General features: G+C 51.4%; 2 protein-coding genes across 3 annotated transcripts in view; one reads left to right on the top strand and one right to left on the bottom strand.

Moving 5' to 3' along the window:
* Nucleotides 1-16,217, bottom strand: part of LOC142772144 (uncharacterized) — a 54,048-nt gene extending 37,831 nt beyond the window's left edge. Inside the window, exon 1 of one of the 2 annotated variants that reach the window (XM_075874307.1) lies at nucleotides 15,815-16,217. Coding sequence is in view for 1 of the 2 variants with exons in the window: in XM_075874352.1 (XP_075730467.1) it covers nucleotides 15,815-15,829 (15 nt within the window). In the remaining variant the exon portion in view is untranslated. The remainder of the gene's footprint in view (nucleotides 1-15,814) is intronic. The other variant, XM_075874352.1, reaches the window with a different exon arrangement.
* A 145-nt stretch (nucleotides 16,218-16,362) lies between these two features.
* LOC142772208 (uncharacterized) lies at nucleotides 16,363-19,984 on the top strand. The gene is made up of 3 exons (XM_075874422.1): nucleotides 16,363-16,899; nucleotides 19,385-19,521; nucleotides 19,699-19,984. The coding sequence occupies exons 1-3, from the start codon at nucleotides 16,710-16,712 to the stop codon at nucleotides 19,801-19,803; spliced, it is 432 nt and encodes a 143-aa protein (XP_075730537.1). The 5' UTR covers nucleotides 16,363-16,709; the 3' UTR covers nucleotides 19,804-19,984.
* Nucleotides 19,985-20,296: the final 312 nt, after the last annotated feature.

Genomic DNA, 20,296 nt, shown 5'->3' with positions numbered 1-20,296 from the left:
GGAGCGTTGGGCTAGGAAGGTTTCGAGCTACTTGTACATGAAGAATGTCGATACAAAATGGACGAAGCGAACCAGAAAATTGACTGGTAAATACTTAGAGAACAGCAGGGGGCCAAACCAAAACGATTTATCGGTTAAGAAGAAGGTGAAGGAAGCTGATATCAATATGTGGAGAATCGGTATGATTAAGAAGTCCGCACTAGAGATCTATTGAACTTTTAAGCAGGAAATCGCCAAGGAAATGATCTATGATAATACTCGGGGTACTTCTCTACTGTTTGAAGCCAGGACGGGAGTACTGTGAACTAAGACATATCGGGCCGATTACGAAGGGAAAGGAGTACGAAGACATGGTATGCAGTGCGTGTGTAGAGGAAGGGGAAACTGCCGAACACTTGATAATGGTCTGTAAAGGGCTTCACCCTGTAGTTCAGGATGATGGCGCAGAGTTTTCAAAGCACTGGGGTTTAGGGACAGGGAGGGCAAAATATACTTTAAGCGGGTAGAATTAACTAGAAGGAGGTTATCTGATTGGTGGCCAAGGCCAAGGCACGAGTGAAAATTAAACCCTTCACTGCAAAGTACGAGTCCTTAACCTGGCTACTTATTAACGGGAAAAAGAAATAAATCCAGTTTTCGGTTCACTAAGCATTACGGCTTGGTGGCGTCAGCCACCGCCCGATCTATAAGGTACAGCCTTATCAATCGACCCATCCATCCATCGTAGTGGTTTGAAGAGGAGAAAGGCAACTAATTTCTGCCGCCCGGTCGGCAGCACGGCAATGTGCCTGACGCGCTGCTGCTTCCGTGATCTTTGAAACGTTTCATATGCGTGTGACGCTCTTTCCCCTTCCCCTAACCTCGTGTAAAAAAAAGAGAGCATGGCCCAGAGAGCCATACTCCCGTGTAATTGCCTAGAAAAGAGAAGCCTCTCTTTGTCCTGGAAACGTGTAACTATTTACAACAGAATGATTAGGCGCCAACTTTCGCTGAGCCAGGCTGGCAGCAAAATTTTTCTGGAAATAAGGGTTCAGTTTCTTAATTGACTCTTGCCCTTCCTTTCTAAGAAAAAGAGTATAAACTCATTCGTTTGTGCAGTAACTTCTCGAGAAAGTTGGTCTGTTGCCCTTAATACCGGCAGTGGTGAGTCAAGGAGAATAGTCACACTTTGTGCACGTGCGTAGTAATTAGAGAGTTCTCCTCATTCACCAGCTTTAGTTCGGCTGTCACTCATAGTTGGCTTGATACTTATGTCGCTACATTCAAAAGCTACCCGAAAAGCTCCTTTCCACTATTTCCTGGCTATTATTCCACAAAGCGCCTTCTCGGTGCATTGCATACTTTATTTTGTACACTTCGTTGCATACATCAGGTGCAACGCTGAGGAAGCTATGCAAGAAGTTCGGTCAGCAAAACGTGTAACTCCACGCGTTTTCATGGTCGCTCGCGTGACATCTGAATAGCGCTGGTGCACCCTCGCGTTTCTTTGTGGTCCCCTTTGTCGCGACCGGCGAACAGAAGAAGGCAGGGTGAGCACAAAAGAACGCCGGTACCGAACGAACCTGCTGTGTCCAAAGTTCAGGTAGCCGCCATCGTGACGTACCCAGAGTAGAGAGCCTGTATGTGACGTCAGGGGAAATCTAAGCTATACAGCCACATAATACTAAACGTTCAACGGCGTTTTGGTTGTAAGGCACATAATATATTCAGTTACGTCACGCCACAATAATGAAAAAAAATTAAAATATTGGTGGTAAGAACATTCAACTACTTTCCGTGGCGAACGCATCGACTGCAAAAAGTCTCGCTAGCTTCTCCAACGTTGCACATGATGTGTGATGCTTATTTTATGTGCATGAACGGTAGAAGGGGTTCGCCTTTGTGCCAGCTAAAACAATACTAGCCTCATGCATCCCTGAACAGATGTATGAGTTGCCATTTTTTTTCTTTGAAACCTTCAAGAATATGAGTGGGGATTAGGGTGACATCGGTATAGTTGTGGTGCAAGCGTGCCGAGCAGGCAGAGGGAAAGATTAGGTCAAGCAACACGTCATTGGTGCACTCACTCATATACACACGAATGAACTGCTCAGCTTTAGAGAAATGTATTAGAGTTAATAATTACAGCTATAAAACTTGTTCCTCTAACACTTTAACTAATTAGTGAAACAGATGTGAATCACGCGTTTTGGGGAGTATTGCATAATAAAATGTGTAAGGGTTCTTTCTAGGAGAAACCCTACCTGTCTGTACAGGCCATAAGTCAATACCCAAAAACTTACCCCAAAGTCGCACAGCACAAGCGCGTCCCACATAAAACATAAATCCGTGCTTTATTTGCGACCCCCACCTGAGCAACTAAATAGACCTCTCCCTGTTTGTAAATAGTGTGACGTCACTGCGGGCACCCCGCCCACCGTACCCTTTCTCGGAGCAGGTGCTGGTTGGCAAGAAAGTTCCGCTGGTGGCATGTGCCTTCTTCCTCCTTCTAGAATCACTTAACAACAATCAGCATTTTCGAGTGGTGGACAGCGAAAGGACAAGGTTGTGTCTTCGCGCTCCGCGTTATCTTCGCCGCTTCTCCTTCACGCCAAGTGATGAAAAGGGATTCGTGCTGGGACCGAACGAAGACGCCGCAAGATATCTGCGAAGATTGCAGATATCTATCCGCGAGTGGCTACGCGACCCATCCTGCGCCATGCATCGGAACTCAGCACACAACGATGAATCCACCCGTCACATGTGCGCTTGCCGAGCCCTTCAACGCCGCTGCCCCGGTCACCCCACGGGACTGCTCCAGCGTCGTTTTAGGGGATGATTTGCTCGTTGAGGGCATCAGGGTTTCGCTGCCGGCCTCAGACTACGAGAAAAACAGGGACAAGTCGGGCTCGCGCAAGCGCACCCGGGAAGACAGCTGCGATAAAAGCGAGCAAGGCTAACGGAAGCAGCTTCCTATGGCTACTACCCTGCCCAAATCCCAGACTACCCAAGCGATGATGGCTCCCAAAGCTCAAATCCTCCGACATCCACTCAACTGGAGAGCAGCGCAGATACAGCCTTCCAGCTTATAAAGGCCGATGTAATAGATGCACCTGCTGAGGCTGAGGAACATGGCACCGCACAAGAGCACGTGTCATCCGCCGCTTCAAACACTGCAGCAGCATTCTTGCGGGACAAGAGCCTGCTCTTGCACGGTGTACCTTCACGGGGTTGATGGCGAACCTGCAGTGCACAGCCTGCGGCCGGCATCAAGTCTGCGGTACCGGTGCTTGCTGCCATCAGAGAGGGGCGCACGGTGACGCTTCGCTTCGCGGGACCGGTTCTCCCGGATTCCCCAATGCATCACGAATGAGTCACCTGCAAGAATCTCAAGAAGAAAAAATAAAAACAAGAGATAACAAGCAGTCGAACGGCCCACACTTTCAGCTACGCCTGTCGCTTCTACCTGCACTACCACTGCACTTCACACTGCCCCGGCCATGGGGACAACCAGAGAGAGGAGAGGAAGGTACCGTTGTCCAATTCCCAGCCGCCGGAGGACGAGGGCAAGAGTGTGGCTGCCTGCTCAGCCAACCACCATGGCCCTACTGGAGATTCGGCAGACGTGAAAAGATTTCAGCAAGTCTCGAGCGAAGGAGCTCGCCGCCGTCAACAAGGGATATCGCCTCTGCAACTGCCATTCCTGTAGACCAGACAATCGCGGGCACGGTGCTCTACCATTCATCGGCACCCGGTGGCTTCTTTAGTGGCTTCCCTCGCCTCATGCTGGCTCAGGCACTCTCCTCGAGGCCCGGGGTAGCTGCCATACACGTTAACCTCAAACGTAACGTCGTGGCAGCTGACGCCTCCACCCGAGTGTGCCTGGAGCAGCTCCTTAGAATCAAGGAGCTGCGGGGCATACCTGTCACCGCAAGGGAGCCTGCTGACCACAAGACAAGTACGGGGTACCTTCACAGGGTTGATGGCAAACCTGCAGTGAACAGCCTGCTGCCGGCATCAAGTCTGGGGTACCGGTGCTTGCTGCCATCAGGGAGGGGCGCACGGTGACGCTTCGCTTCGCGGGACCGGTTCTTCCGGAGCCCGTGAGCCTCTTTCTGGTTCGGTTCCCGGTGCGGTCTGCCAGACCACGCCCCCTGCAGTGCCAGCAGTGTGACTGGTTCGGCCATGTCAAGGAAAGCTCCAGCTGGCCAGGAAGCTGCATCAGCTGCGGTCGGGCCCACCCAGTGGTACTGGACTGCCCGCTGACGCGACCACGTTGTATCAACTCTGGTGGCCTGCAACCTGCCAATACATTGCAGTGCCCCCGGTGGCAGGAGCAGCGGAAGGTGGACACCATCTTAACGTTGTCCACCGCTAGCCTGTGCAGGATGTGGTTGCTGCGGCCGTGAGGGGGGGGGAGGCCAGGGAGGCTTGCTCTTATGCGAGTGCTGTAAGGGGGCTCACCCTTCCTGGCCGTTTTATTCCTGCGCCCCGCACCCTCCGTAGGCCACCTCCAGTGACAACACCTGAGGGGTACACTCCTTCCCCCCCCCTGCGCCCGGCCGCTCCTCCTGCTACCTCCCGGCCCTGCCTGCTGTGAATACTGCCCTTACAGCACTTCCCGTCACAACCGCTGCCCCTGTGGTTCATCCTGCTGCTATAGTGGCCCTGCCTGCTGCTGCTGCCAGGCATGGTCTGACAGGTATTTATCAGCTGACAGCCTCACAACTGATGACCATTCAGCTGGCTGTGGCCCTCCTGCCAGCTGAACACCCTCTCCGCGCCATCTGCCTATAGGCGGTGGCATTGCAGCAGACCCCACATCAACATGGCTAGTCCTCCTGCCAGGGCCCATCTCCCCCACCGTCCAAGCATTCTACAGTGAAATGTCAACTCACCGCAGGGACTGCGGGACGACTTCTACAAGTACCTTGAGCGGGTCGACCTCGACATGCTGTCCTTGCAGGAGATCTAAGCCCGGGCTGAGGAGGTACGCCTGCCGGGGTACGAGGGCTATAGCAGCAGGACAGAGTGCACCCTTGAGGCCTGCCAAACTACCCCCTGCCTGGATGACTGCTACCCGCAAAAGGGACCTCAGTTTGCTGTTTACATAAAGCGCGAGCTCCAGCAGGCCGAGGTATCCGTGAATGACCTGGTTGGTGGTCCCTTTGAGTGCTGCGGCGTCCATGTAAGCCTTGAGGGGGCGACATCATCGTGGCCAGCTTGTACATTCGGCCAAAGCAGTCTTGGGAGCCGAGGTATCTTTGGCAGCTAGCACACAGGCTGGGGACGGACTTCGTTCTCTGCGGCGATGTTAACGCACACCATGCAGCGTGAGGCAGCCACATGATCTGTCCACGGGGGGGACGCTAAAAGAGGTCCTGCACGAGCTGGGCCTGGTGGTACTCACTACCGTGGTCATGACCTTCATTCGTGGCGGGAGCCGGGCAGCCCGCACGGCCATCAACGTCAGCGCCGCCACGGAGAGATGCCACAACTCATCGACGCCAGCTGAGGACACGTGGGGCTCTAACCATCTCCCCCTCCTGCTGTCTCCCTACCACGGCAAGGCCCCCAGAGACCGAGAGTACCACGTGGTGGATTGGCAGGCCATTCGGTGACTTTTCAAGGAGAACACGAGTGGCGGGGACCTCATGCGGCTGGTGGCCAACAGCTCTAGGGCAGCAACAGTCGTCCCCAAGGTCCAGCAGGTGCAGCCCGTACCGGACATCAAGCACCTGGCAACGAAGGCGGCACGGCAGCGAGCAGCGCGACAGGCCCTCAGCAGGGCTCTACCGGAGCTATGGACAGTGTTCCATAGGGTCGACGCACTGCACGGACGCCATGCACACAGACGAAGTAGCCAGGGCTGGCGGAGCAACTGTGCCTCGATCAACAGCTTCAAGGACGGTGCTTGTGCCTGGCGATTGCTGAAGTGCCTACTGATGGTGACCCGGGTCTTGAATCAAGTGCTGTATGTTGCAGTTCACATGGCTCTTCCTGCGTCCGAGCTGGCTGAGCCCCTGGCCGACCGGTTTGCCACCAGGGACATCGTCCAGCCGGCCACACTACCCCCCGTCGGCCGACCTCTAGTGTCCAGCCTCCTGCCATCATCCAGAATGGGTGGTCGCACAGATCCAAGAACTGTGCAATGAGCCCATCCGGATGCACGAGCTCGTGGCAGCCCCCGAGGGATGTAAGCGACGCAGCACACCAGGGGCCGACGAAATCACCTTCTATATGTTCCACAACCTGGTACACGGAGGCCATCAACGTTTCCCGGGGTACTTCAACGTCATCTGGGACGCCGGAGTTTTCCCGGAGTCTTGGCGCATCGTGGTGGTGGCACCCATCCTGAAGCCCCGGTAGAAAGCCACTGCACTCTTCTCGTACAGGCCAATATCTCTAACTTCTGCAGCCTGCAGGGTGCTGGAGAAGGTGGTCTTGGAGAAATTACAATATATTTCCAACCAGCTAGGCTTCTTCCCAGAGCAACAGACAGGCTTCAGGCGACACTGGTGCACTGCCGAATCCATCACAGACGCCGTCACTACCTTGGAGGATGCCAAGAGCTCTGGGGATGTGGTCATGCTGCTGCTGCTGGACGTCGAGAGCACCTGCGATGGCCTCCTGCTCGTGGTCGTCGAGGCGGCCCTGTACCGTCTTGGCATCAGCGGGTGCCTCCAAGGCTTTGTCACCACCTTTATCTCATTTCTTTCTCTTCGTTTGCGAATCCACTTGGCGGTAACGACAGTGGTATACGTCTGCATTGTTGCGACACTCCAGCACCATGTGGCGCAGAACGTTGCGCGTGTCTGGAGGGCAAAACTCGCAATGCCACCTGAACGTCCCTGGATACATAGCGTGCATCATAGTTCCGTTCGGGTAAGTTCCGGCTTGTAATTTTAAATGCGAAGCATTTCTTAGCGAACTTTGACGACTTTGAGCGTGTCTATCTATCCATTTATCTATCTAGCCACTTACGTTTAGGTGCTCTCGTAGTCACCCCCTTAACTTGGCGTGAACCAACATCAGCTTGGGAGGGCAAGATTAATTGAAGAATATGACGCGCTGGTGAAGGCATGAATAATGTCACAATCCCGTAGCGAACGCCGTCAAACACTTTCCGCCAGACAGTGGCACATACTCACGGACGGGTGATTGACAATTAATATCTACCTAGGAACGACGAGAACACACATGGGCAATTTTAACAAGTGAGCGTTAAGCAATACCCGACATCGGTAGCGTCGGCCCAACGAAGGCATAGAATAAATGTCAGCGTTAAGAAAAACCGGACATGAGTAGCGTTGACCACTCGACGAATATAAATAATAAATATCAGGGTCCCGCAGGCATCGAACCCAAGCATTCTGCGTGGCAGTCAAGCATTCTACCACAGCGCTACGCCAGGACTTGGAACTACTTTTCAAACAGGCGCTAATCTTTGTAAAACGTTAATAGCGGTTGCAGTACTGCCTGCCCAATTTTATAAACATTACCTATGTACTCCTTTCATACGGCCGTCACGTCGAGTTAACGCCGATGGTGGTGAGGTGCCATGCACTGTAATTTCTTTAAGTAGCAGTGTCAAGGGCCAGCATCTTCGCGAGCACCAGCGCTTAATATCAGCTTCCGGTATTACTAAAACACATTTCCAGCTGACATCATTGTGCAAGTGAAAAGCTGGTTGTATAAACATCTGCTACTCTTCAACATATGTTTCTGCGTGCACCATCTGTATATATATTTAGCATCATATCATGAAGTGTCACTAAATTCAAAAAATGCAACACAGCCACCTTCACCCCGCGTGTTTTGCATAAAGTTGATTCCCAGATACGTGGGATCTGCCGAATTTTTCTCTTTGTCACCGCTTGTTCCCTACGCAGACTCTTGTGTGCTGGCGGGTACCACTTCCTCTGCTTCCGGTAGTGTGCCCAAATGTCTGCACACTTCTTCGGTATGCGCTCAAGCTCATCGTGACAGCCGTTGGTACGTGATTCCAGCGTGTCGGATATGGCTCAGCATGCATGATCTCGAGCCGCGGCGTGCGCCGCCTGGTTCCCCGCAAGAGACTCATGTCCCGGTGTCCAAAGGATGGTTATTTCAGTCACCTTGGTGCTTTTTAAAACATGCACTGCTGCCTTTCCAATCCTTCCGTTCATGTATCTTCTACACGCCTCTTGCGAATTTGTTATCATGGTTGCCAGCGTATTTTTGCATGTAGCGAGGTCCAGGGCTATGCCCAGCTCTTCCCCTGTATTCGCGTCCTTGGTATGTATGGATGCTGCTCTCAAATCTTTGCCGCTTTTGTCGACCACGTTCATAGCAAAACCGTCATTTGTAAGGTAAGCCGCTGCGTCCATGTATCTCACATTTTCTCCATTGCTGTTGGGGCGTTGTAGTATCTGCCTGAGCAGTTTTACTCTGGCTTGTCTTTTTCGTTTGTCGTATTCGGGATGCATGTCCCTTGGTATATTGCTTATATGTAAGTTATTTCTGATCTCGCACAGAATACGCTGAGGAACTTGCATGTCATCCTCGATGTGGTAACCCAAATCTTGGAGTAGGGCTCTAATCGTATTCACCCGCTGCAGTCTCTCCAGCTGGTTGACATGGTGTGCTTCCGTGAGCTCTTCCCATTTGTTGTGCGCTCCCATTTTAAGCAACTTTTCAGTGGATGTGGAAAGTGACAGGCCCATGGCTATCTTGTATACTTTTCTGATGAGAGTGTTAAGTTTAATCCTCTGGGTATTCTTCATGTCTACATATTGGGTCCTGTACGTGATTGCTTGGGACTAACACCTGGATCATTTTCGTGCAGTCTTCTTCTTTCAGTCTGTGGCTTTTGCTTGTCACCCTTTTTATCAGGTGAGTGCCGGGCTGCACGGTTTTCTGAACCTTTTCTAACTCTGCTCCTGCTGCCCCATTCTTTCGAATAAGCAGTCCGAGAATTCGCAGCGTGGAAACATGAGGAATTACGATACCTCCCACCTTCACTTCTGGGTCCCGTGTTTGCGGTGGTTGTCGGCATCTTGGGCGCTTTCTTAGCAATAAGAGTTCATACTTTTCTGGGGCGCACGTGAGTCGACATGCTCCCAGATATCTCTCGGTTCAGTCGACCACGTGCATCTTGCAAAGCGTCTTGCTGTTGGCCTGTGGACCCCCCCCCCCCCCCGTAGTACAGATGGTGAGGTCGTCAGCACATATTGCATGGTCAATCCTTGATCTTTGTTGGAGTTACTTTGATAACGAGCTTATCACCAGATTGAAGAGGGTTGGAGAAATTACGGAGCCTTAGGGCGTACCCTTCGGTGGTATTTCAAACTTCGCAGAGCGCAAGTCGTCTATTCTCACTGTATGTGTCCTTTATTTCAGGAAAGATCTAACGTAGGTATACACCTTTTCCCCGCAGTTATAGATATTAAGGTGTTGCAGTATGGCTTCTTGCGACACGTTATCAAAAGCCCCTTTTACGTCTAGAGCAAGAAAGGCTCTCTAGGTGTGCGTGGCCAGTCTGTATAATATGACTTTTTTCTTGATATGCAGTAAGATGGTTTGCGTGGACAGGAAAGCTCTGAAGCCGAACATGGTTTTGGGGAAATGTCCATTGTCCACGAGATATTCGACCATGCGATTGTGCACCATCTGCTCGTACAATTTTCCCGCACACAAAGTCAGGGATATAGGTCTTAGGTTCTGAATCCTGATAGGCTTGTTCGGTTTAGGAATCATGATAACTTCAGCATGTTTTCATTTCGGTGATACTTTACTGCTGTCCCAATAATTGTTCATAAATTTCAAAAGAGCGTCTAGAGATTGTCCATTCAGATTCTGGAGTGTCTTGTTATTATTTCTGTCGTTGCCCGGTAACGTGTTGTGCGTGAACTTGCTGAGGGCCCTCTCTATCTTCTCCATAGTGAAGGGTCGATCTAGTTCTGTGTTGGGGATGCCACAGTACTCATCAAAGCGTGAATGAACACTAATGTTCTGCTCCGTACCAAGGCACTTTTCTTTTACTTCTTTGATGATGTCTTCCACGTTTTCCTGGTGGTTGTGTATGAGTCTGTGTACTAGCAGTTTTGCTACGCTCTTTGTCTCTTTCTTGGCTAGGAGATTTTTTAGTATAGCCCATGTACGCTTAGTGCTTAGGGTCCCTTGAAGCTTGTTACAAATGTCATGCCAGTTCTTTATTTTCAGTTGTTGAGAATACTCTTGCGCCTTCTTGACCAGCTTAGATATTCGAATCTGCAGTTTGCGATTGCACCTGTAACGTTGCCAACGCTTCGCGACGCCTCTTCGCGCCTCCCACAAGTGCCGTAAGTGAGGATCAACAACGGGGGTGTCACGCGACAAATGAATCACCCGTGTGTACTTCTCCGCTCTTTGTACGATTCCTCGAGTCCACCTTTCTATTTCGTCTATTGTAGCATTTAGCAGCACTCTCGTCCTTGCGAAAAGCTTGCCAGTCCGTTATTCTGGCTTTTCCAATTTTCGCCGCTGACTTGTGGTGTGGAATGATCGTTTCTATTGTATAATGGTCACTGCCCAAATTTTCCTCCATGCAAGTCCACTCATAATGTTTGAGGTCTCGTACAAACGTGAGGTCCGGACTGGTGTTTTGTGATACACTGTTGCTATTGCGTCTGGGTGTCTGAAGGTTGTTTAACAGGGTGATATGGTGTTGTTGCGTGACATTGTGCATGTCTTCTCCTTTTTTTCTTTGACGCCGTGTAAGCCCAGGTTACATGGGGAGCATTAAAATCACCAACTACTATTAGTCCGTTGCCCTTGCTCAGATTTTTTTTACTTCTCTCATCAGCTTGTCTAGATCCTTTAGGTGGTCCTTTAGAGGGCTGTACATGTTTAGCACAAATAAGCTTCGCTGCAGTTTTTTCTCCGGCAGAATTTCCATGAGGGTGTGCTCGATGTGGTGATTGATGCAATGTCGCTGAGCGTTGATGGTCTTTTTCGTCAGGATCACAGTCCTTATTTTGCCGTCGCTGACGCGAGTGACGTAACTTCTCACTTTGAAGTCGTCAGCTTCGGTTTCTTGTAGGGCTACAACATCGGGGTCAAATTGCAAGCATAATTGACAAAGGTTACTTTTCTTACTCCGTATAGAATGACAGTTCCATTGCCAAATTTTGAGCTGTGGATGCTGCTTGTCTTGGACTTTTGGGTCAGTTTTTTCACCATCTTTCTTATTGTCTGCAGGATCTTAGCTTCTCTTTTTTGGTATTGAGACTTCTTGCGGGCATTCTTTCTTTCTTCCAGTGAGTGAATGGACTGACTGAAGGTTTCCTCCGACTGCGTCATTTTCGTCTCTAGTGCCAGAATCTGATTCTCTATTTCACTCTTGAGTGTTTGTAACCCGCTTTGTAGCATCTGTGTCGCCATGCTCTGAACCACCTGAGATACCTTGGACATCATGCCGTTCATCATGACTGCCATATTGCTGTTGATGCGGTCTTCAAGTGTGCGAAGGTCGTTCTGCGTTGCCTCTGTTTGATTTACCAGTGTTGCTGTCTTCGGGGTTGGAGGTGATGCTTGTTGGGGCGACCATTGATTTCGTTGGGTTGTTTGCATGCTTCGAGTCTGCTCTCTCGATAGCTCGCATACCTTATGCGAGAAATCAAGTACTGAGAGACGCGACTACTACGCAGTGGGCTTCACCCACGTAGATGACAACTATAAAAAACTGATCTTTTCCGAAAGCAAATGTTTTGAGTGTACACGATGACTGGCACTTTGAGAAATATTTGCATGATATGGATGTAAAATTATTCAATTTCCATCGTAGCATGTGCTATGCAGTTTTAAACGAGGTACAACATTGGCGGCAGCATGGTTTTGAGCTGCGGTACGCGACGCCACGGATAAGATTCTCACTCATTGCGTGATCGGAGATGAATGAAAAAAAGAAGCACTTCTGGCTGTGCGTTAAGCTGAGGTTAACATATCATCGTGAAAATTAAAGTAAAAGTCTGCCACTGCGTTTCTCAATAACCCAGTGAAAATTCATGCAAAGTAAAATCCAACAACTTAAAAATATATAATATTATCTGGCACAGTTAACTTGCTGCATTTGACACCTATACCGTGTTTTCTTACCTGAATTGCTCCTTTAGTCCTGATACACAAATTTCTAATGCGCATTGTCACTTCATAAGAATCGAGTCGTAAAAGTACAAAGCAGATAAGAACCGAAAATCTCCACTGTTTTCATTGAAGGGGAATTCCGGTGAATTTTCAACATTACTAAGATAATGCTGTTTTTAAAAGTATTGACAGTCCCGAAAAGCTAGGGTGGTTAATTTTGCCGAGGCACTCCTAAATTATCTTAATTAAGCAAAAAACGACGAATCAGAACAGAAACCAAAACAGGGAGCGGCTCTGTTGTCCATGGTGGGTATCCGTTGATGTCACAAGAATTCGTCACCGATGACGTTACGAGATCCGCTACACCGCGCCACGGCTGCGAGTTTACAAAAGCAAGTGGATAAACCTCCCCCCCCCCCCCCCCACAATGCACTGCGCCAGGCGGCTTCACGAAGTTCTCGGAAGCTGCGCGCTCATTGGTTCGTGCGTATTTTCGTCAGCAAGCATGGCTGCGCTCACGGCGATGCTGCAGGTTTCGTGTGTCGGACGCGGACACAGCGGATGCAGACGCAGCGGCGAAGGCGAGAACAAAGTCGACGTGATCGGAGTCGGACACACCATGGCCCGCTCCCTGTGCGACTAGCGCTGCCCTTTCGTCGTCGTTTGAAGGAGGTTTTGGCTGGTTCGAGTGGGACGAGACTCGCTGTTCGCATGCGGTGACCCGGCACACTCCCGCAAAGGTTTTTCGTCGGTTCTTCGCGGGTTTTTGGTGATTTTTTTTGTCCCTTTTTCTATTTTTTCATTCGTCAGGTTAAACTAGTTTTCACCTAGACTTCGTCAGGTTAGGCTAGTTTCTAACTGACTTGGTAGCCTCGTGGTAGTTTTACCGCGATGGCTACTAACCTTCTCTCACAGATTGCACTATTCACGCGTGCCTAAGGGCGTCGGCAGTGCCGACACTTGCAGGGAGCTTGTAAAGCGTTTTAGGCTCAGTGAGCTGAAATGTGTGCAGGACTATGGACTTGGGAAGTTTGAGGTGACATTCGCGACCGATGAGGCGAGTCGGCAGTTTTCCGACAATCCATTCCTCGTCATTCGCGATGTGAGGATCAGGTTTCAATACCGAGGTGTCCGGGTCAAGGTAGTGAGTGCGCGTTCTTGGCTTCCCGGCGGACGCCGATGTGCGCATCATAGTGCAATTGTTGGGAGAGTATGGCGTTGTTTTGGATGTGTGGCGAGAGGAATGGGGGGGGGGCTCTTCCGGGAGTCTTGAACGGCAACCTCGTGGTCAGACTGTAGATGCACAAGAGGGTCCCCAACCTCCACCAGGTGGGGGCCGTCATCGTCCAGTTTGAGTAGAGGGTGTCGCGCGTGTTTGTAGGCGATGCTGCAGTACCGGACACCATGCGGCGAAGTGTACCCCCATCGCGAAGTTTGTGCGCTGGGGGGGGTTTTCGGTCACGACCTGTGCGCGCTCAAATGCAAGCACTGCGGCGGTGATCATGGCCCCTCAGAGTGCAAGGCGCGGACGAATTCATCAGCCACCCCGCCTGTAGCCTCTTCTTCTTCCCAAGAGCAGGTGAGCGGCGTTACGAAAGACCAGGATGCTGCTCCAGGGGACGCCGAGGGCTCGACCCAGCCACAGCTGGAGCCCATTAGTGAACGGGCTCCAGGAGGAAAAGAGCAGGAGGCGGGGTTGAAATTAGCTGAGGCCCCCACCCTCCCTGCTGCCGCCGAACCATCGCCAGCCTCACCTGCCGGTTGTTAAGAATTTGCTCTGTCGCGATGGTAGCGGTGGCGGAGAGCGGCGAGCCGTCGAGCGGACTTCGATGAAGCCTTAGCCCGAAGGTGAAACAGGGAGGCAATCCGTTTGGAAAACAGCAACAAAAGTAGCGTTTACTGTAGCAGGTTGTCGTTTTACAGAGCCGGCCAGCACGACAACGTCGGCTGGGGCAAAATCTCCTAACATGGGGCCGGCTCGGCCTTAAATAGCGTCTTTGGTCCATTCCCTCAGACCAGTTCTCGGGCTCGGAGGGGGAGACGTAGCCCTACCCGGAACTGCAAAGTGGTTTGGCGGAGGAAACGACGTTATCCCCGGACTGCACGGTTCTCCTGCACAGAAGGCGGCGCTGGGAGGGGGGGGGGGAGACAGTTCGTCGGAACAGGGCTCGATCTTGTGAGGCGTGCTCCCGAACCAGGAACATGTCTGTGGCACAACACGGTGCGCCCGGGACCAGCCCTGCTGACGCGCCTGCTGCCGAGGACCACGACGAACCCATGAGCTGGACCTACGCTGTTCGGTGCAAGAAGCGGCGCGCCCACCGATCACCAGGGCCCTCCAAGGAGAGGCTGGCGGCGGCTTCACGCGGCGGCCCCGGCAGCCCTAAGGACGAACTCCCGCTTCCAAAGCGACCCGCAGCGACAGAGTTTGTGGGAATCGAGAGCGCCCTCCTACCGGGCGCCTCGTTCCCCCGCTGCCACGCGCGCGCCGACGGCGTAGCCCGGGTGCGCATAAGCACCGGCATCCGCCAAGATGGCTGCCAGGGCACCTCTTGGTCTGGGCCAGTCACGGAGGAAGGAAAGGTAAGGAGAAGCCCTGACGTCACTCGTTGTGAAGCCGCGATGAAGCCGAAAGTCGGCCATATTGACTAGGCGAATTCTCCTCTCTTGTTTACAATGAATGCGAAGCCGAAGGCGCGACTCCCTCTCTGTCTCAAAAAGCACATGGCCTGCGCGCCGTGTGCGCCGGTGCTATCCGAAACCAACGGAACGGATTTCAACACGCTGTCTTGCCGCGATACGGTTGACGAAATCTCTGCGTATGGCTGTTGTACTCTTGCACTGCCGGCGTTTACGATAAACACAGCAAAGTGCACGTTAAGCTTTTTTTTTTATTTGATGTGTTCTTTGTGAAAATAAAGATGATATTTCGGACATGGCCGCATGACGAACCAGGCACCGAAATTTGTACAGCTTCTTTCAGATCACTTTTTCCGCCTTTTGCACGTCTTTTTAGGCTTTATGAAATTTTCGGTCAGGTTGTGGGCTAGACACAACGATAAAAAAACAAAAAATGTCTTCCCTGCAATAAACCCGGAAGTCCGTAATTATGCCAGTAAAGTCGGCGTCAGTGGAGCTTGTGTGCGTGGCAGCCCTTTGAGTTCGCGCCGGCCTCTTTGTTTTCGCCCCTCTTTTGTCTGACGCGAACTGGTTCCTACGGATATCCCAAATGCCACGATTTCATTAGGAGGAAAGCAGCGAAGACCACCCGAAAGTGCGTGGGAACACGTCTCCAGTGTGATTCACGCACACTAGTAGCTACAGAGAACGGAGATCAGGATCGCGTTAGGGCGAAAGGTGGGAAAGTTAGCCGAAGGACTGCGTGAGGAAAGGTCAACATCACTTGGTCAACATCGTTCGAACAGCTTTGTCAGCTCCCGAATGCACAAGCACGCGCATCTAGTGAGGTGCACCTAGTTACCTTGTGCAGGTGCGTGTGGAATTTTAACGAGTTATGCTACAATACAGACAATATTGCGGAGAGCGCGACAATATTGCGAAGAGGGAGCATCTTAAGCGAAGCAGAACAGGAACTTTAATGCGCAGAAGCATGTGGAAACTGTCCTGTAACATGAAAAGCAAGATTAGATTACAGTCCTAATAAGGGCCTGTGGACCGCAAATGCATCGTTCGTTGTCATAATAAGCAACACCGCATAACTGTCACTAACCTGCAAGGCATTCATTGAACGAATTCTTGAGCACAGTCGTTATCTTCTATGACGGCTCCTCAGCATAATTTTGTCGGACGGTGCAAATTCGGAGTAGGTATATGCGAGCACGTTCCGTGTTTTCTAGTTCACACACCTGGTTACAACCACCACCGAAGGGAAATCGCGTAGCTAACAACGCAGCACAAAGAATGGATGCTGTCGAACACCTGCAGTACGCCACGGTTAGGTGCGAGGCCCATGAAAACGCGCACACCGCCGCTGGACCGCCTGAACGGTGCCGCACCGCACTACATCACCAATAACAAAACGCCGCCATTGTGCCTAGTGATTATGGCCGCGCGTGACGTAACTTCCGCCGCATTTTTTACGCCCTGCGCCGGCTGGGCATGCCCTCTCTTTACCTTTCCTTCCTCCGTGGGGCCAGTTGGGCCAGTCAACCATCGGCTCCTTCCCACACTGGCATGTCCGGGCACGCTACGCTGGCGCGCTGCGTGGGCTACGTCACAACGTAGCGCCATTTCCCTTTGGGCAAGCGTGACATCCTCCTCTCCTACGATCTGTGTTGCGCCCGACGATTCGCTCGTCACGGCAGGGAGCGTCTATTTGCACCTCAACAGCTCGGGGTCACGTGACCCTAGTTGCAACGTCACGTATGACGTCATTGGTTAAAGCGATCGGCTTCAACTGGCTATGTCTTATTGTGACTACGTCTTGTTAAGCGACTCTAAGGTTGCTAAGGTTACGTGATAAAAAAAAAAAGAGGGAAGGCTTGTTTTGTTGTCATGGTTCGCGAATCCCCCAGCGTGGTTGTGTGCCTATAGTTTCTAGGATCTACTCTACTCTACTACGCGTGGTCCTCATCCACGCTGCGTAGTTCGTTGGCGGCTTGATTATGGCAGATGAAGCAATCGTACGATCGCATCTCCTGGACTTTGAGAGTGGCGAACACAACTGGCGTGGATACGTGAAGACCGATCAAGAACTGGAGCACCTAGAAAGAGCCCTTCTCGGCCTAGGAGTGTCATTCAAGGTGACATCCTCCAGGAAACATGCCGAAGAAAACCTACATAAGGCAGGAAAGCGTAAGTATATAAGCGTTGATTATTAAAATCTAAGGGCATTTCTGCTTTTTTTGTGATTGTTTAGCCATTTTCACGAGTATTACTAAGCGCGGGTATATGTACATGTACCTTACGCAGTTCTGTTAGGATAAGAAGTCTGAGTTTTCTTCAATAAAACTAGTTGTTAGAAAGCGCTTGTCCGGTGTGTATCTCTTCTTTGTCCCTGTGTTTTCTTGCGCGCTTCTCAAGGATAAAATCTGCGTTCCTTTGCGAACCCCATAGTTCACTATACCTCCGGGATTGACGCGCGTGCACCATTAGACAAAAGGGAGTGTCTAGCGTTACGTCTAGACGTAACGACAGCAGCCGTTGCAGTTACGTCTTTACGTAAGATTAAAGTTACGTCCAGCGTGACAACAACACAAATGCAGTCTGTTAGGCTCGCTGAACCGATCGTCTCCAGTGGCGCAGAGGGTAATGCAACGAGTCTTAAAGTTACGTCCAGCCTCCAGCGTGACAACAACACAAATGCAGTCTGTTAGACCCACCGAACCGATCAGCTTTAGTGGCGCAGCGGGCTATCTATCGTCATGCTAACGTGTCGTGTTCGGAACTGGGAAGACCTTCGTTCGAACCTCGATCTTGTCCCGTTTTAGATGCGGAGCATCTTATACTCGCGCCTTGTAGTGTGCCGTCCGCGCCGTCCGCGCCGTCCGCACCGCTTCTCGAACATTCGACAGCTGACGCGCGCGCATGCGCCGTCGCGCCGTCGCCCACTCTTCCACCATCTGTGCATCCCTTCCTCCTCTACACACCGCGCGCGCTTCACTCCTCCACCATCTGTGCACCCTTCCTCCTCTACACACCGCGTTCGACATCTACAATTCTCCTGATTCTCCAGTGGACGCGCATGTGGCGTCGCGCTTCGAGAACATTCAACAGCTGACAGTGCATGCGCCGTCGTGCTGTATATATACTCAAGGTCGGCGCTCGCTCGCTCAGTTGCCGCTCGTCGGTTGGTTTGTACGGCGCGTCGACGTCCAAGGTCGCGGTGAAATGAATTCCAACGAATCCACAAACACAATGATCGACGTCCCTTCGACCAGCGCCGCCCTTTCGCATACGTGTGTACGTGTTCACTCATTTAACACCCCCTCCTACAACCACGTTAACCAATTTAGCCATCGACCCAAGTAAGTCGCAATTTAACACCCCATTTCACAACCACGTTAACCAATTTAGCCATCGACCCAAGTAAGTCGCACTTTAACACCCCGTTAACCAATTATATGGTCCGCATCCTCCTCAGTGTTCCCCCGAGGGAAGCTGCGGGCAATTTTTTTTTCTTTCTTTCTTTTAAATGCGGAGCATTTCTTAGCCGCACCTGTGGCGTCGGCCGCCGTCCACGCCCCCACTGCGCACGCTCGGCTCGTGCCGGCAGCAAGCCTCTCCTCTCCCTCCCTCGCACGCTCGGCTCGGCTCGTGCCGGCAGCAGGCCCCTCCCTCGCATCTCCCCCCCCCTCTTCCTCGCTCGCGCTGCACAACCGTTCAACGCAGGCAGCGTCTGCTAGAGGTGCACGCCTCACGAATCAACTGCCACAAAAGCGTTTAGAATCTGTTGAGTACGAGTGGAGTTAGGTTTGTCACACTCTGTAGGCACTTCCTCTCTTATTACGTCTCCACAAGCACGCTGGAAGCTAAGCAGGGGAATTTCGCACAGGAAAAAGAAGTTATGTCATGCGCATGTGAGCGCTTTCTTTTCTTCGAGCACATGGTTACCTTCAGTATGATAGTGAGCAAGCGCACGGGCATATCGCGTTGCCTGTGGCAGCTTCTGTGACTGCTCGATGCTCAAACCAGCCAGTAGCTGTGGACTTGGGTTTATTGTATGGTCATATGGGCTTGTGGCATCATTTGTCGAGAGAAGAACGAGCGGTTTCTAGCCGACTTTGAGAACGAATTGTAAATTCCATGCCGTGTGCTGCACTATAATGCTTGGTTTACATGTTCTCGGGAGCACCGACTACCAGTTGGCAGCGTTTTCTGACTATGCCCGAAATGCGTTGCAGGGCCCAACTTTAGGGTTGGATGAAGCCAATTTTCGCTGTAATACATAATCTTGAAGGCCACGTTTTGGAGCAGTTTCTCTACTTGTAGCATAGCTGTAGCAATTACTGCAGTGTTCCCAGTACTATGTAGTAATGAGCTAAATTCACTGTTCACTGAGAAATGGCATTTTTGTGATATTAGTCTGTCTGAATGTTCCACTATTAGTGCTCTTGTACATAGTGCACTCAACAGTTAATGACGTTCCTTGGTGGTACAACCTACGAGTTCGTAGGGCATTCGTCTTTATTGCCAGAGCTAAAATAGAAGCAGACTGCATTCAAAGCACTATGTCTGTGCTGATCAAGCATGTTAACAACACCTTGCATTATATTATAATGAATGCTACACAGTAAAATTTGTAAAGCAATAAAAAAAATTGTGTTCAATGTTTCTGCAGTGAAGCTTATGTTCTCCATCAACCGGGGAGCTGTGCCTCTGAACCTGCAGCTGCCCTTCAGAGTACTATCATTGACTGACAAAGGGTGCCTGTATGGAAAAGACAAGCACTCACACAAAGGTCAATCAGAGGACTCTGTAAGTAAATGAATTAAGATTGTTGTGTACAAATGAGACTACTGTTGAATGCTTATAAAAGTGATTTCAGCCAGCATTAAAAGTTTCTTTCGACCACAGTGATTTCGCTGAAAGATATTTTTATGTACATCATTTTATCACTATTGAATGTGTGGGATCTTTGGCACTTGCCACCAGCCTGTTCCTGACCAGCTGTCCCCTGGTCCTCCCTGCTGTGGTCTCGTTCCTGCCTTCGGCCCTGCAGCCACCTCCACCCTGCCTAATCCACCTGACAGCCTCTAAAGTCGCCTCGGCGGCTGGTTCGCCCACTCAAGCTTTGGCCCAGGCCCGAGCGTGGTCGCTCCGGCTTCCGTTCCTGGCTGTCTGCTGTTCCGGCCTGCCGTTCCTGTGAGGCCCCCATCCCAGCGACTTTCGGCAGTTGGCTGCCACACGCAACTTGCAGCCACGCCTCGTACGTTCCCGGCTGCCAACCTCTCCATACCGGCGAACTTCAAGCAGGCTAGCTGCCCGCCCTTGTTGTGCAGTCTTCCCCGTTACTCCTGGGCTGTGGACCTTCTCCCGGCAGTGGGCTCTCCCTGGTGGTGGAACTTTTGGTGGGACGTTAAGTGTGACCATGGCCGACCTATGGACTCGTATCTTCGGGAAGACGACATCACCCTTTTGGACTTTGCCCCGTTTGCCAGTCCCCTTGCGGCTGAGCTGACCTTGCCACTTGGCCTCGGACAGCCTCTTTCACAGGCTGGCCTCGGTCTTTAGGAGGGGGGAATGTGGGAAT

The sequence above is a fragment of the Rhipicephalus microplus genome, chromosome 1, assembly GCF_043290135.1.
Source record: "Rhipicephalus microplus isolate Deutch F79 chromosome 1, USDA_Rmic, whole genome shotgun sequence".
NCBI classification, from domain to species: domain Eukaryota; kingdom Metazoa; phylum Arthropoda; class Arachnida; order Ixodida; family Ixodidae; genus Rhipicephalus; species Rhipicephalus microplus.
This window is presented reverse-complemented; position numbering and strand designations above follow the sequence as displayed.

Excerpts from the sequence above, each read along its gene's own strand:
- LOC142772208 (XM_075874422.1), top strand. The coding sequence starts at position 16,710 with ATGGCAGATGAAGCAATCGTACGATCGCATCTCCTGGACTTTGAGAGT. Across the intron at positions 16,900-19,384 it reads CCTACATAAGGCAGGAAAGC|TGAAGCTTATGTTCTCCATC; the intron begins GTAAGTATATAA and ends ATGTTTCTGCAG. Across the intron at positions 19,522-19,698 it reads AAGGTCAATCAGAGGACTCT|CCTGTTCCTGACCAGCTGTC; the intron begins GTAAGTAAATGA and ends ACTTGCCACCAG.